Source organism: Musca autumnalis, unplaced genomic scaffold (genome assembly GCF_047663935.1).
Source record: "Musca autumnalis isolate F117 unplaced genomic scaffold, ASM4766393v1 scaffold_3, whole genome shotgun sequence".
NCBI lineage: Eukaryota > Metazoa > Arthropoda > Insecta > Diptera > Muscidae > Musca > Musca autumnalis.
Window position 1 is genome coordinate 94743372 of NW_027411866.1, and position 12221 is coordinate 94755592.

Here is a 12221-nt window from a genome sequence, read left to right on the forward strand (position 1 = left end):
GTGAAATGGGATTGTTATTAACTGCATTGAATTTGAATTTGTTCACTATGTCGACTGATCGGTGTTAAGTGGGGATTGATGAATAAAACTGTCACGTTACAAAACGTATAAATGTCTATAAAGCCATTTTTCTTCGACAGTATTTTCGGTGTTTTCGAGATCATCCAGTTCTCTACCCAAAATTGTTCTCAACAATCATCGCTTTTTTACTTTTTAAGGATGATTTTATAATGTTTGCTGCTTGATTTTAAATTATTTACCTCCCCACACCAAGTTCTTTGATTCACAAACATCCTTATAACATTCACAGGAGTTTTGATGAAGTTTCAAATACTTCAAGCAAAATCATCCAAATACCTGAGGATATTTTTATATTACTGAAAAATATAAGATATAATTTAACTAATTGCAAATATGTCACACGTATATATTTGTGTATGTCATCTTCTAATAACTACACTCATTATTTTGTTCGAATTACATTTTTACAATTGATATTGAATGTCAATACTTTTGTCTGGAAACAACGGTGTCTGGTAACGATGAATTTATTTGTAATATTGTTCAGAATAACAAAATAAATAAAAAGTGAAAACCGCATTTGATATTCATAAGCTGTTCGAGCGATATCATATGGATGCCTGTTGGTAAATTGTGTAATTATTTTTATGTTTACACAATTTCTGTATAAAGATGTCAACCGATTCTAAGATAGCCATCAGTTGTTCAGTCTACGCTTCAGTTATAGAACTAAACTTGGATATTTAAAAAAATGGCACAGCTATCATTCACTTTGTTCTTTGGGGTCTTGGTGGCTACTTTGGCTTTGACTAACGCTACGGATTACTGTTCTCCTTCCTTGTGTAAGGAAGGTGTTAACCACATTGCCTGTGGTCATGATGGGGTAAGTTTAAAGTCATTTAGAAAGCAGACACATGTACATAAATCCCCTCTTTAACTTACTTAAGGAATTGTCTGATGCCTGTCCTTCCGATGCCAAATTAATTGAAATCGATGATAAATTGCAAGAGGTCTTGGTCAATGCCCACAATGCCAAACGTAATCTAATTGCTGGTGGTGATCAGGAAGAACATGATCCTGCTTGTCGCATGGCTACAATTCAATGGGATGATGAATTGGCCCTCCTTGCTGCCCTCAATGTTCTGCAATGTGATATTAAACATGATAGATGTCGCAATACTGATGCTTTCAAATATTCCGGTCAAAATATAGCCTGGTTGGGTTATCATGGTGCCTCCAACGATGAAGCCCTTTTGCAAAAAGCTGTAGATTACTGGTATAGTGAGGTGAAGGATAGTAAAATGGAATATATTAATAAATATCCCAAGAACTATACTGGACCGTGAGTATATGAAATATAAAAAGTAGCTGCGAGAATTACATACATTCTTATATATTTCATTGTATTTTAGTGTCATTGGTCATTTCACTGTTATGGTTGCTGATCGCAATGTTCGTGTTGGTTGTGCCGCTGCCACTTATTCCGTTCCCGATGAAGCATACAAAGCCTATTTGGTAACCTGTAACTACGCCACCACCAATATGATTGATTTCCCCATTTATAATCGTTGCGATAAACCAGCTGAATCTTGCGCCACTGGCACCAATCCATCGTATCCAAATTTGTGCTCAACATCTGAGGAATATGCTGTCAATGAATTTAAGCATTGAATGTTTTGATTAGAATGTGACGAATTGCCTTTCCAATAAATATTTCTGAAAATTAAATATTCAAATATCCTATTGTAATAGCAGCTGCTCCACTCGGAGACCTTTGATCCATAGTGTTCATCCTGGATAGTACGCAGAAATAAGAGATGGCATAGTAAAAGAAGTGCCGGAATGATAAAAAAAGTGTAGAGAGTTGTAAGATTTATGTACATATCGCTTATTTACTCAAAGAGTGACACATCTCAAAAAATCCAGTTTCGAGACTTCCCAACTTAAAAAGGATATTACTCAAAAAATAAAATTACTACAGCCACCCTATTTTGCAAACAGCTAGCCAGATATCAGTGCTAAATTTCTGTGCGACATCATGCATGATTTGAAGTGTTTTAGTGTTTCATAAACTCAAAAAGTTTTTTGTTGAATTATGCCAAAACCCGCAGTAAATGAGCCATAACTCGTTGAGTTTAAGAGATATATGCATGAAAATTTGACACAAGATAAAGTAGAAGTCGTAGAAAAAATTGAAATCGCTAACTCAGAAAAATTTGACACAAGATAAATTAGAAGTCGTAGAAAAAAATTGAAATCGCTAACTCAGAAAAAGGTTTTTTGAGTTATGCCGTTCTTTGAGTAAATGAGCGATATGTCTGATATCAGGTTATTTATTTGAAATTTTTAGTATAGTAAAAAATTATAATATAATTATTTAAAAAATAGCACTAGCATCTAGGGCTATCGGCTAAGGTTATATCCGCTATTTCTCGACCGCATCTGTCTCTTTTACATTCTAACAGAGTCTACTTAACCACAGTCATCTCATCTTGATTTTAGGCAGTAACCACACAGTGGCTTTTAAATAATAAATAAATAAATAATAAATAAATAATAAATAAATAATAAATAATAAATAAATAATAAATAATAAAAATAAAATAATAAATATAATAAATAATAATAAATAATAATAAATAATTTAATTTATTGTAAATCGAGACTTCCATTTGTAATTCGAAACATTTCCATTATAATTCGAGAATTCCACTTTAATTCCTTACATTCCAGTTGAAATTCGAATTATTTTACTTATACCCTCCCTATGAAGGGTATAATTAATGGTTTGTTCCAGAACTGCAAGAATCTACTAATTTTTATCGATAATATAAAGGAAAAAATGTTATCGTAGTAAAAAATAGTAGCTTCTTGTAGGTTCAGGAACAGAGCACTTATTTGTCATTTCGTTTGTAACACATCGAAATATTCATCGGAAACCCTATAAAGTATGTATATTCTTGATCAGGGTAAAAATCTATATAACCGTCCATCTGTCCGTCCGTCTGTTGAAATCGGGATTCAGCTCGCATTTTTTTAAGATAGAGCATTGTAATTTGGTATAGAAATTTCTATTACTCCCAGGATGTTTGGTACTGCAAATGGGCTATATCCACGTTTTGATATAGTCCCAATAGAACGGTACCACCCGATTTTCAATATCACACCGAAGTGGCTGGGTATTTAGTCTTCGGTGGGGGTATAAAACGTTTCCCCAGAATTTTGTCGGTATAGGTCCACGCCTTCTTATAGCCGCCCACAGAAAAATACCTCCCGATTTTCGGTATTTTGAAGATTGTGGCCAGAATAATGCACCGAAATGGCTAAAATTTGGTATTTAGTTTTCGTTGGGTGTATAAAACATTCCATAAGAAATTTGTCCACGCCTTAGTATAGCCAATATTCTTCCCGAAGAATTATCAGTACAGGTCCACGTCTCTCTATATCTCCCATAGAAGCGTACCTCTTGATTTTCGGTATTTTGAAGGTTTTGAGTCTAAAAACGTTGGGAATAGATCGAATTTGAAATTGCGGAAATTTGGTATTTAGTCTTTTTCATGAACGAAAGGAAACTAGTTGTTCTATTCTACTTCAATACAATTCATGGTGGAGGTTATAACAAGTTCGGCCCGGCCGAACTTATCGCCGTTCTTACTTGTTTTATTTCCAAATTGTAAAATAAAATTTTGTAAAATAAAATTTTCCATTTGAAATTTGAAAAATACCAAAGTATAGCTAATTCAGTCTGAAAATGTGGCTAAAAACATCAAAATACCTCAAATTGGGCGGTACCCACGGTGCTCTTGAAACAATTTTAAATGGAAGGTGCTTACACCTCGGAAGTTTTTGCGGATTCTGAAACTACAATCTTTATAGATGAGAAAAATCAGAAAACAAAAAAAAATCGCCGGAGCGCTGTTTTAAATAAATCGCGATTTAAGTTGACATTTTTAGGGGTTGTTTAGGTTTTCTCGATTTTGCTTAGAAACCGCAAGTTCTATCAGAATGAGACTGAATAAATGTTGTAGCTATGAAAATTCTCTACAAGATTGACCTTTATGGTACTCTCGTCGGCTTTACCGTTTTTGAGATATAGAAGTTCAAATTGGGACAATGCAAATTCAATTCAATTCTGTATCGCCCCTTATAAAACAATGTCATGACTGCAAATTCCCAACTTAAACTTATATATCTAAAAAATGTTACAACTTAGGATAAGTTACTTAAGTCAGTCTTGTAGAGAATTTTCACTGCTTTAAGATTTTCTCAGGTCCCATATCGATAAGACTTACCGTATTCAAGCAAAATCGCGAAACCCTAAAAAACACATAAAAATGCGAATTTTGACCGCGGTTTATTTAAAAATCCCTACAGCGATTTTTTCTTGTTTGCTGCAAAAATTAGTATACACCGTTGAAACCAAAATGTATTTGGGATAAATATCACTATAACTTATTGAGAACAACAAACAATTAGTTTTATTTGATAGACAAGAAGGTTGTCTTTCGTAATAACAATTAAAAATTCGCAATATTTGCATACATTAGCAAATGTACGGTTCGAATCCCAAAAGGACCAACATTTATGTCGCAAAAGTTAGTATACAACGGAAAATCCTAGTGGAACTGTGTAAAAAATTCTTGATATTTTTGAACTAAATGAAACTAAATCTGTACTTAAGATCACAAAGAGTATATTAATTGGTTTTAATGGCAGTTATAGTACTTATAGTGACAAGTCCAACGTACACTGGATCGTAAAATCCACAAAAATTGGTCATCTACAAATGCAACAACTGTAGCGACAAAATTCCGAGTGTTATGTCCTGTTTATGAATTCTAAAGCTATGAAATTCTCAGAAAAGCTCTAAAGTTTCAATATGGAGTGATCTTGATCGAGTTACGACTTGTCCTTTTTGAAGAAACGGGAATTTCTTGAAGGAAACGCATACTTTTGAGGCCGTTGTCCATTTGAAACATGTAATAGTCCTTAATCCTTACACATAAGGACTTTCCTTTTCAGTTAATGCATTTGCTAATGTATGCAAATATTGCGCATTTTTAATTGTTATTACGGAAGACAACCTTCTTGTCTATCAAATAAAACTAATTGTTTGTTGTTCTCAATAAGTTATAGTGATATTTATCCCTAATAAATTTTGGTTTCAACGGTGTATACTAATTTTTGCGACAGACTGTATAATGTAAATAGACATTTTATTTCTTTAGTGACCCATAGTGAAATTTGACCAAGAATATTTTTGTCTTTGACGTCATCTCTCTAAAATTATATCTTGTGGGACAATTTTGAATAAGCTCAGATGAAGTCCGACTTTAACCCTAAAACGTGTTTTTCATTTTTAGAGATTCCTGGCGATTAGATAAGATTTACAGATTTAATGTATTCTGAGACCTATAGTAAAATTTTATGGCGAACAATTTTGTAGAACATTTGGATTTGATATGATCACATTTTAAAGGAGTTTGTAAAAGATTTTCGAAAAAAGGACCAAAAATACCCCTTTGATGAACCGCATGAGGATTAAAATTTTTAACAAGAATATTCCTCTTCTGTAAAGCTGCCAAAGACACTATGTACCTAAAATGCAAGGAATCAAGAAAAAACTATAATTGGGCGTACTTGCCCCGCCTACTTTGGTTACTTTCCGATGTAAACTTTAAAAACACGTGTCTTATATTTTTAGCTGTACTTTTATTATCTACTAAGTTTTTCCCATCATTTTGAAAAAAATTGTATTTTGTTGCACAGTGTTATGTTAGATTGACTCCGAACCTCGACAGGGTAAATGAGCAGTTTATTATTTATTGTACGGATACGACAAAGGTCGGATTTTTTCACGATTCAATTTGAACTCATTATAATTCGATGAAAAAGATCGCATCTTTCATCACTTCATTCGAACTCATGCAAGAGAACCAATTTAACTCTTGGATCTGTGCCCTTCTTAGGACTCTTTAGGTCAATATGGTCCAACAGTTAAATGTAAACAAAATTTAATATTTAACGTCAGAAAACTATTATTTTTCTTTAGTATTGCAAAAGATTAATCTTTGTAAATAAAAATCAAATGTCATTCGTTGGTAATTGCCTCAGTTGAGAACGGCTGGACCGATCTGGATATTTTTTAATGTTCGTCATTACCCAACTTAGGTTTTTATGCAAAGAAAATTTGACCAGGCCCACTTTTTTCAATTTTAATCTTTCCTACAAAAAGCACTGAACCTATTCCCTATTTTTTATACCCTCGACCATAATATGGAGGGTATAATTAAACATATCACTCCGTTTGTAACATAAAAAATTGGCCGGAGACCCTATAAAGTATATATTTTTTGTGATCAGGGTAAAATTCTATGTCGATATAACCATGTCCGTCTGTCCGTCAGTCTGTTGAAATAAGATACAGCTCGCAATTTGTACGATAGAGCTTTGTAATTTGGTAAATAAGTTTCTATTACTCCTAGGATGTTCGGTATTGCAAATGGGTTATATCGGCCCACGTTTTGCTATAGCCCCCATAGAACGGTACCACCGATTTTCGGTATTTTGAAGGTTGTGGCCACCATAACACACCGAAATGGCTGAAATTTGGTATTTAGTCTTCGTTGGGGATATAAAACTTTCCCCCAGAAACTTGTAGCTACAGGCCCAAGCCTTAGTATATCCTCAATGGAACGGTAGCTACCTATTTCCGGTATTTTTAAGGTTGTGGAATCAATATTCCACCAAAATGGCTGAAATTTGTTATTTGGTCTTCATTTGGCGTATGCAACTTTCCGTATGAAATTTGTCGGTATAGATCGAAGTTTTGGTATCGCCCGAATTTTTTTCTTTTTATTTTGAAGGTAAGCCACATTGTCTTTTCGAGATTTGTGAAATTTTGTATTAATTTTTTCTTCATAAACAAAAGGAAACTAATTGCTTCAGTTTACTTCAATACAACTCATGGTGGAGGGTATAACAAGTTCGGCCCGGTCGAACTTAAGGCCGTTCTTACTTGTTTTTCGTTAAAAATGTCCAGGAAATTCTTAAAAGAAATGTTGCAGAAATCTGCTCAGGGAAAATTAGAGAAATCTGTAAAAATGTCTGGTATCAAAGTCCTTATCCTATTATTGGGGCTGGCATCTGAAGACTTCTGTTTATACCCTCAGCATTTATGCTAACGAGGGTATATACACTTTCATACGGCAAAATGTGCCTCATCGAAATAATGGTATGTTTGGACGAAATGTGTTTCAGACAATTTGGAGTGGATTTAGCCATGTCCGTCCGTCTGTCTGTCCGTCTGTCTGGCTGGTGCGTGCGATAACTCTCGAACGGAGCAACCGACTCAAAATTTGGTTTTTGTAATATTTTGCCCAAACTTAGTTTAAGTTCGAAGATGGGTTATATCGGTCCACTCCTTCCGGTACCTCCTCCACAAACGTTCGAAAATGTTCGGAAAATTGGTGCGCACGATAACTCTTGAAGGGAGTAACCGATTTGGCCCACACTTTGGTAGAACTTTCACGATGTAAAGTTCTACCAGACTTAGATTAAGTTTAAATATGGACTCAATCGGTCCACTCCTTCGGGTACCTTCCACACAAAATTTCGAAAAAGTTCAGTTTAGGACCTGCTCTCGAATCGCTTTGATTTTTGTTGTAGCAACTTGTATTCGCTGTCCCCCATACGGCGGTACAAGTTTCATAAAGGGCAAGTCCATACTTCCTGAGAAAATAGCCTGAAAGATGCAAAAAAACCCCTATGACACTGCGTGAGGTGGTTGAAGCGCAAGATAACTCTAGTACGGATCTGCCAATTCGGTCCAACATTTGGGCTTCGTAATACTCTGTCCAAACATAGTTTGAGTTCGAAAATAAACCATATCGGTCCCCTGCTTCAGGTACCTCCCTCACAAAAGTTCAAAAATGTTCGGAAAAATTGTGCGCACGATAACTCTTGAAGGGAGTGACCGATGTAATCCATACTCTGCACATCCTATTATATCTACCAGACATAGATCAGGTTCAAATATGGACTATATTTGTCTACTCCTTCTGGTACCTCCCACACAAAATTTCGGATAAGTTCGCTTTAAGACATACTCTCGAATCACTTTGATTTTTGTTGAAGGGATTTGCATTCGCTACCTCCATTACGACGATAAAAGTTTTTTCAGGAGCAGGTCCATATTTCTTGGGAAAACATCCCGAAAGGTGTAAAAAGCCCTATGTTACCATATGTGGCTCTCGAACTGTTCTACCGATTTGGTGCAACATTTGGTCTTCGTCATATTTTATCCAAACTTAGCTTCATGGGGCAATACCGGTCCCCAACTTCCGTAACTTCTCCCCAATATTTTAAAAATGTCAGTAAAATGCTAGGTCGATATCACTTGAATGGGGCAAACAATTTGGTCCAAACTTTGGATCTCCTAATATTTTGTCAAAATTTAGTTTAACTTCTAAAATGGCCCATATCGGTCCTCCCTAAGGGTACCTCCCCCACAAAAGTTCAAAATTTGTGTTAATTCCGAATCCGCATTTTTGTCGGCAAGTTCAAATATTGAAAAAGGGCCACAAAATGCTGAAGAGCCGCTAAATACATTCCATCTGCCCGTAGATGAAAGTTTCAATTCACGTTGCCTGAGGGTATACCTCTGTCGGCAAAGCCGACTGACACTTTTTTACTTGTTTCCTTTTTATAAAAAAATACATTAGTCTAGCGAAACGCTAGATCTTAGTAAATGGAAAATGACTTGGGCTGATAAAAATATAAATATCTTTCTATTGTAGTTGCCTACATTCAGTAGCTTGAAATATGTGTATTTATATTTGTTGTTTTTATTAACATGATTGTGTTTAAACAAATCTTCCACAATTGCTTTTCTTATTGTTAACAATAATTGAATGAATAGATAACAAATAATTAATTAAAAAGATCAACAAACTATGAAATTAAATTGGATTGTAAATAAATGCAAAATTGTAGTCAGTAAAATTTTTGTTCCATCATTAAAATGCAAAAGGGATTTTCCGTAAATAGTGCGAACATGATAAATGTTTTGAGGGGTGTTTCCATTTAATGTCATGCACGAAATGTATGTGGGAATAAATAAATTTCGCATGATATGATTCAAGCAAAAATCCATCATTTGTTCCTAGTATGTACTAAACTTTTTTGTTGATATGGTATGGGTGGTTGTGTAAACTGGAATCTAGCTAATAGTGAAAAAAGATATTTTTTCACATCGTTTCTAATGCTAAAAACAAACTGTGTAACGAATAAGTGTTCCAAAAAGAAGAGTGAATAAATATTTTGATCTAAATGAAAATTTGTCATAAAATATTCATAAATTCGTTAGGCTATTATATTCGTGATGAATATGACAATCATCACAGCTACTAACCCAATCGGAGATTATAAAAACAAACAAATACTAATGTAATAATTCGAAGAATATTAGAAAAAATCCAACATTTGCAAATTTAACATAAAGTGGGTGGATATAAATGCACTTAAGCTGGCGTTTTATCATCAGTGGAGCATTAACAAGCTAAAAAACATGAATCGAGTGCAAACAGTTGCGCTTTTTCTCGCCTTTATTAGCTTAAACGCAGCTGAGGACTATTGTAAAGCAGATTTATGTCGGTACGGCACACATATTGCCTGTGGTCACAGTGGGGTAAGTTTTGTAATAAGTTATAGAAAAAATATCCTAACCCTAAACACTTTTTTAAAATACAGAAATTCGACAGTACCTGCCCTCGTAACGCAGCTTTAGTTTATATTAATCAAAGCCTGAGAGATCACATTGTGGCGACCTTCAATGAGAAGCGTAACTTTATTGCTGGTGGCGGTGATACTCAACATTATCCTGCCTGTCGCATGGCCACAATGGAATGGGACGACGAATTGGCCATGTTGGCCGAATTAAATGTTAAACAATGTCAAATGAAACATGATTCTTGCCGTAATACCAAGCGTTTCCCGATATCTGGACAAAATCTTGCTAGGATACCATTCTTTGATAAACCCACCATCCAAAGTCTTGTTGACGGTGCCATTCAAATGTGGTATAATGAAATTAGGGACAGCAACATGAAATACATTCGCAGTTATGAACAACATGTACACAATGCGTAAGTCTTAAAGGTGCGGATTTTAAATGAAAATAAATTATAGTAGTTGTTGTTTTACCTTTATTGTAGCGTCATTGGTCATTATACCGCCATGGTGGCTGATCGGAACTATCGTTTGGGTTGTTCTGCTGCTATCTATACCAAACCGGGTAACAAATATTCAGAGTTTCTATTTGTTTGCAACTTTGCATTTACCAATGTTGTGGAACAACCCATATACACAGACTGTCATAGGGCTGCTGTGAACTGTACAACTGGCAGTAATCCTATGTATCCAAATTTGTGTTCACCTCTGGAAGAATATAAAGTTTCGTTCTTTTAAATAGTTACTGCATTGGAAGCTTATAAGTAAGAAAATAAATTTCTGAAACGAAATATATTAAGAATGTCCATATATCTCATTGTGGGAACTATTAGTTCGATAGGTGCAAAATTGTCTGACATTGATATTGACACTCTATATAATACTGTGCAACATTTTTAAGGTAATCTTGTGCAAACAATTTGAGCTGAGGATTTTTTTGAAAGTACTGACCTAAAGGACAAAATCCCCAGTTGGGTTTGGTTGTGTCAGATCCAGTTTGCATTTTATGGCCCCATCTAAACATGGTTAAATATTGACTTTTTAGTGCAATTCTGGGTTATATCTCTGAAACCTATGCGAATCTTCATTTCACCTCTGAAGCAAATTTGTAGATAAGGGCAAGAATAAATTATTTGTAGAAGTAATGAACTTAAAAAAACTACATTTACTGCCTCAAATTATATAATATATCTAAAAATGCCATAATTTGAATACATTTGGCACCATATCTCTAAAACCGTTAATTTTTTCTTAATGTTTTCTTTTAGAAAATGTATTAATATATATGTATATATATAACACACAACCCTTCAGAACATGCCATTGTTGTAAAATTCCTCTATCACGTTGGTTTGAGTATATTTTTCAACGACGATTTAATAAATATGTCAACAATGTGCTGAAATCCGAAATGCAAGAATAAACTGTTTCTGTGAACTGTGTTCGAAATACGTGTTGTAAAAGATTGGATGCAAAATACCGCTGAAACAACATGAAGTAAGCATTTTAGAGTTTCAGAATGTTCAGAAGAATTGCAGAAAGCTTTATTTGTAAGATCTTTACAAAGGGTTACTTGATTTAACTCCCAATAGTTCAGCTGACACTGACCAGAATTTCAGCAATTATGTAAAATTTTCTCCCTTGTCCCTTATTGGATGTTTGTGGAACAATTATTATGTAAAATCTATATATATAAAATTGAAATTTGTTTGTCTGTCTGTTTGTTTGTTTGTGCCTTATAGACTCGAAAACCGCTGAACAGATTTTACTGAAATGGTTAGGGTACATTGCTACATGGCCTGGAATGAAAATAGGCTATATAATTTTTTGTAATTTCGCTTTGATCTGGAGATATAGCATCAAAACCGGAGGTACCTCCAAAAATTTAGATTTTGTATGCAAATATCTTTAGAACTATTACAGATACAATCTCCAAATTTTGTATGTGTGACGGAATTTAATGTAGAAATAAATTTACCAAACTATATTCAAATCGGTACAGATTTGGATATAGCTCCCACATACATATATTTTCGGCCGATTTCCTTATTTTATGTACCAAAGGCGCTATATATGTCCAATTTCGCTGAAATTTTGAATTTCTCACGGAATTTGTTCTAGAAATAAATGTGCCAAATTATATCGAGATTGGTTCAGATTTGGATATAGCTCCCATACACATATATTTTCGGCCGACTTCCTTATTTTATGCACCAAACACGCTATATATGTCCAATTACGCTGAAATTTTGAATTTCTCACGGAATTTGTTCTAGAAATAAACGTGCTAAATTATATAGAGATCGGTTCAGATTTGAATATAGCTCCCATATATATTTTCGGCCGATTTCCTGTATTTTATGCACCAAGCACGCTATATAAGTCCAATTTCGCTGAAATTTGGAATGTGTTACAGAACTTGATCTAGAAATAAATGTACCGAATTTTATCGAAATCGGTTCAGATTTGGA

The 12221-nt window shown here is 34.3% G+C and overlaps 2 protein-coding genes across 2 annotated transcripts; both read left to right on the forward strand.

The window, feature by feature from the left end:
- The first annotated feature begins 713 nt into the window (after positions 1-713).
- Positions 714-1749, forward strand: LOC141399732 (venom allergen-1-like). Its single transcript, XM_073978967.1, has 3 exons — positions 714-904; positions 969-1363; positions 1434-1749. The coding sequence occupies exons 1-3, from the start codon at positions 773-775 to the stop codon at positions 1690-1692; spliced, it is 786 nt and encodes a 261-aa protein (XP_073835068.1). The 5' UTR covers positions 714-772; the 3' UTR covers positions 1693-1749.
- A 7690-nt stretch (positions 1750-9439) lies between these two features.
- On the forward strand, positions 9440-10541 carry LOC141399733 (venom allergen-1-like). The gene is made up of 3 exons (XM_073978968.1): positions 9440-9709; positions 9772-10166; positions 10236-10541. The coding sequence occupies exons 1-3, from the start codon at positions 9590-9592 to the stop codon at positions 10486-10488; spliced, it is 768 nt and encodes a 255-aa protein (XP_073835069.1). The 5' UTR covers positions 9440-9589; the 3' UTR covers positions 10489-10541.
- Positions 10542-12221: the final 1680 nt, after the last annotated feature.